The sequence below is a fragment of the Carlito syrichta genome, unplaced genomic scaffold (assembly GCF_000164805.1).
Source record: "Carlito syrichta isolate Samal-C Ts95f unplaced genomic scaffold, Tarsius_syrichta-2.0.1 Scaffold301018, whole genome shotgun sequence".
In the NCBI taxonomy this organism is placed as follows: Eukaryota; Metazoa; Chordata; class Mammalia; order Primates; family Tarsiidae; genus Carlito; species Carlito syrichta.
Genome location: NW_007245114.1, coordinates 190,860 through 195,515, shown reverse-complemented (window position 1 = coordinate 195,515; position 4,656 = coordinate 190,860). Strand labels below are relative to the sequence as shown.

At 47.2% G+C, this 4,656-nt stretch overlaps 1 protein-coding gene across 2 annotated transcripts in view; it reads right to left on the bottom strand.

Moving 5' to 3' along the window:
- KDM4A (lysine demethylase 4A) overlaps positions 1 to 4,159 on the bottom strand; it is a 55,368-nt gene extending 51,209 nt beyond the window's left edge. Inside the window, exons 1-2 of one of the 2 annotated variants that reach the window (XM_008054745.1) lie at positions 4,029 to 4,159; positions 1,708 to 1,884 (exon numbers count right to left, since the gene is read on the bottom strand). In XM_008054745.1, the coding sequence (XP_008052936.1) occupies positions 1,708 to 1,845 (138 nt within the window). In that variant the 5' untranslated portion in view covers positions 1,846 to 1,884; positions 4,029 to 4,159. Of the gene's footprint in view, positions 1 to 1,707; positions 1,885 to 3,730; positions 3,812 to 4,028 lie in introns of those variants that run through there. The other variant, XM_021710744.1, reaches the window with a different exon arrangement.
- Between the last annotated feature and the right edge of the window lie 497 nt (positions 4,160 to 4,656).

Genomic DNA, 4,656 nt, shown 5'->3' with positions numbered 1-4,656 from the left:
GAAGGCTGAGGCGGAAGGTTCGCCGGAGCCCAGCAGTTTGAGGCTGCGGTGGCCGGGAGCAGCTACTGCACTCCAGTCTGGGCGACAGAGTGAGACTCCAACTCAAAAAAAAAAAAAAAAGAAAAAAGAAAACATAACACACAAAAAAAGGAAAAAAACAAAACATAATTCATATGGCAGGAAATTCAAACAACTATATAAAAAGTTCCCTCCTGGCTCAGACTCAGTCCCCTGGCCTCTCAGTTTATTGTGGATCCTTCCAGAACTGCTGTCACTTCATCTCTGCGTACTTAGAAACTTGACTGTTGGTCGAGCTCGATGGCTCAGTCTGTAATCCCAGCACTTTGGGAGGCTGAGGTGAGTGGATTGCCTGAGCTCACAGGTTCAAGACCCGCCCAGACAACTTGGTGAGATGTCATCTCTACAATAAATAAAAAATTAGCCGGGCATGGTAGCGTGTGCCTGTAGTTCCAGCTACTTGGAAGGCTGAGGCGGAAGGATCGCCGGAGCCCAGTAGGGCAAGGCTGCCGTGGCCGGGAGTGTGCCACTGTACTCTAGTCTGAGCGACAGAATTGAGACTCCAACTCAAAAATAAAAAAGAAAAGAAACTTGACTGTCAAAGAATATATGAAAGGCTGGTATGACTCAGGAAAAATAACTAACCCAACTCACAGCAGAAAGAAGCATAAATCAGAAACGAATTCCAAATTACAAGAACCAGAATACTCATGTTGGCTGGCCAGTGCACTTTTCCCCTTGAAGAAATTCTATATGGGAATCCAATTTACTACCAGAATGCTGAATAAGACTGAAATGAGCAAAATAAGCTGGATGGCATAAGCACTCAGTAGAAATTAAAAAACACAAAAGAGGTCGGGCACGCCAAGGAGAGACTGCTTGAGCCCAGGGGTTTGAGACCAGCCTAGGCAACACAGGGAGACATCATCTCTACAAAACAATAAAAAAAATTAGTCAAGCTGGGCATGGTGGCTCAAACCTGTAATCCCAGCACTTTTGGAGGTGGAGGCAAGAGGACTGCCTGAGCCCAGGTGTTTGAGACCAGCCTGGGCAACTTGGCGAGACCTCGTCTCTACATCAAAAATTAGCCGGGCATGGTAGTGCGCACCTGTACTTCCAGCTACTTGGACGGCTGAGGTAGAAGGATGGCCTGAGCCCAGCAGGTTGACACTGGGGTGGCCATGAGCATGCCTCTGCTCTCCAGCCTGGGCAACAGAGTGAAACTCCAACTCAAATAAATAAATAAATAAATAAGCAAGCCAGGTGTGGTGGCACATACCTGTAGTCCCAGCTACTAGGCAGGCTAAGGGGAAAAGATCACCTGAGCCCAGGAGACCAAAGATTGTGTCACTGCACTCCAGCAGCCTGGATAACAGTGAGACTCCAACTAAAAAACAAACAAACAACAAAAATACCTAGCTCAAACATGAGGGCCGAAGCACTACAGCAGCCAGGACTGGAGATGCTGGCTCTTTATCTCTGCTTTTTGAAGATTCCAGGCAGCTCTCCTCCTGCCTAAAAGCAAAGATGCTTCCGATGTTAACTACAGGAATTAACTTGCAAATAGGACTGTATTCACTAAAGTCATCACCCCACCCAACTTTCCTTTGGACCTCCTACCTTTAATTTGGAACAATCTCACTGCTGCCTTAGGTCACAAAAGCCACGTTGGCCAATCCTACGCCTTACCTTGGCTAGCCCTGCCCGATGAGCTCCTTGGGATTCAATGTAGGCAATATATCGACTGAAGTTCTGGAACTCCTCCATGGTTGGATAAAAGGTCATTATCCGAGCACTGGGATTCAGGGTTTCAGATTCGGAAGCCATTTTCCTTCCTTTCTGAGGTCACTTTGGTCAGACAGGAATCTGATGAAAGACATTAAGAGCATAAAATTATATAAAATGCAATTATAGTGGTGGCGTACGCCTGTAGTTCCAGTTACTTGGAAGGTTGAGGGGGAGGCATTGCCTGAGCCCAGCAGGTCAAGGCTGTGGTGGCTGTGAGCGTGCCACTGCACTCCAACCTGGGCGATAGAGTGAGATTCCAATTAAAAAAAAAAAACAGCAATTAAAATTAAATGCTGGGAATGTCAGTGCTAAAAATAGCAAAAGATGATGTAGAAATCTGGGAGAAGTAATAAGACCCGACACCTGAAATCTGCCCCTAGAAAAGTTCTTAAGTGAACTAGAAATACAAAACAGAAAAGGTGTTTAAAAGAGCCTGATGTAACAAACTGCATGTTTTCAAATGTATCAAAACTACATGTATTCAAATCTCATTTAAACAGAGACATTGTTCCAGCTAAAAAAAAAAAAAAAAAGTTCAATTGCCTGTACCACAACTCAAAGGAAAAAATTTAAACGGACAATACACTGACAACACTGGGCAAACTTCATAATTTATTAGAGAAAGATATACACTCTATGCTTTTAGATGAGAACTTCCGCTAAGCAGGTACATCCCCACTGCTTATTAACACAATAGACCATTTCAAATGAAAAAGGAAGAAGCTTACCAGTCAATAAGGACCAGTTTAGAAGCAAAAACAATATGCCCTTTCCTCTACTGAACCTCTTCACCAAAGGTCCAGTAGATCTGGCCACCCCTTCCTCCAGGCTGGGGCCCAAAGCAATGGCAATCCAGGTCCAAGAGTCCCTTTTGAGAGGTAGGGAGCTCAAAAGGGAGAAAACTACCTTCAACCTACTAAAAATCTAGTAACAGACGTGAGAGATAGCAGAACTGTGTAAGGTAGGAAAGACAAACTCTATTACTCACATCTCTTAGGTTTCCATTCCACCAAAAATAAAGTGTGTTCCTGGACAAGCGCTTTTCATGAACCTTACAGAACCTTTTTATGGCAGGTGTACAGTTATCCCTGCTTTACATATCAGGAAATTTGTCTGCGTTTCACGCCTAGCGTACCTCCATTACTCTATACTGCTTACATCCTAACCTCTATCTGGACTAAGTTCTTTGCAAGGGCAGATCCATGTGTGAAGAAACCCGAAGCTTATTCAATTTTGAAGATCCGTTTAATTAAAAAAAAAAAAAAAAAGGAATCCAAAATATCTTACTTTTGTAAATCTTATGAAAACATATAATCATATGAATACAACGTCGGGGCCCCTTCCCGGGGCTTCAAAGGGGCCCGATAGGGGATTCATCAGCCTCTGGCCCTATTCATCTTTGTACGCCTAGAACAATGCATGGCACAGAGTAGGCACTCGGTAACTGTTGAATAACTTATTTCCTCCCCCTTTACTTCCGTGGTTCATCCTCTTTCTTAAACCCTAGGATTCCCTTCCCCCAATCTATTCCCTGGGGAAAGCTCCCGTTTCCTGACACCTTCCCTCCCGCATCCAGCAACAAAGCCTAGTGGTTCAAGAGCAACGCCTTCGGAGTCAAAACTCTGAATACAGATCTGGTCCGTGTGGTTTATCAGCCGTGTAACCTTGGCTGTGTAAGCTGAGTCTCAGTTTCTCCACCTGTAAAATGGGGTTCTCAAGCCCCTGCCCTGGAGGGCTGCTGTGATTAGCTCAGATGATGCAAGCGAAACACTAAGCACTAGGCCCGGTACTTAACCACTCAATGAAGGGAGCTGTTGCTAACAACAACCCCAAACTCCCGCACCCTTCCCTTGCAGCTGCTCCCGTGAATATCACTCCAGAGGCAGTGGCCCCCCACCCAGTTCCCAAGGTCCCCGAACCTCACCGCGCAGAGGTCCGGCCCCTCCCGGCCCCGCCGCCTAGGCTAGTGAGGCCCAACCGCAAGAAGAAGAAAATAAGGCCCAGAGGACCCGCCCCCTTCTCCCGACGTCCATTGGCCAGAAGAGATTGGAAAAGGCCAATCGCAGAGCCCATTTTAGAAGCTCCTTCTCCTATTAGCCGAGAAACATGCCGATCATCCACCGCTGGAAGACCCACCCCCGTCTCCCCTCCCCCACTGGAGCTCACGGTCACCGCCACAGCAGCAACAAACCTAAAGGATTCTAAAACCCTATAATTCTCACCTAAAGCCCAAAGCCCCGGCAGGGCTTAGGCTCGGCTTCTGCAGTCGCCACTAGCCGATTCCACTGCTTTTCCAGCAGGCGAAGGACGAAGCTCCGCCTCCTCTAAAGTCGGCATCTGCGCAGCCGCACAGCGCCTCACAAAATCAGCCAATCCGAGATCGGCTGTAAGCCACAAATAACCAATGAGCACGTACTGCAGCCACCTCAAAGACCGGGATAAAAGTATGCTCAGCCAATGAGCTCCGGCTCGGGCTGTTGCCAGGAGGAAACGATGTACCACTCGGGACCGTGGCCACTGAGCATCTCGGCCGGATTGCGGAACTGGCCAATCATAGGCGGGCTTCTGGCCCCCCAAAACTAATCAGGGTTGAAAGAGGCGAGTACCTAGAAATGGGTTGTCTGGTAAGTGGGGAAGGGCGATGGAGTTATTATAGGATACCTCTAACAAAAGTTTTCTCGGAATAAGTAGCCCCTTTGCCTAAAGTGGAAGTGCGTTGGGGGCTCTTAGGGGTAGCTTCCGAGGTCAAGGAGTTCTGAAAAGGTGACCAACTTGTCTCGGTTTGTCCGGGGCTGTTTTAAAATCAAAATCCTGTGCTCTTCGTTCCCCAACCTACCCCACCTCACCCTT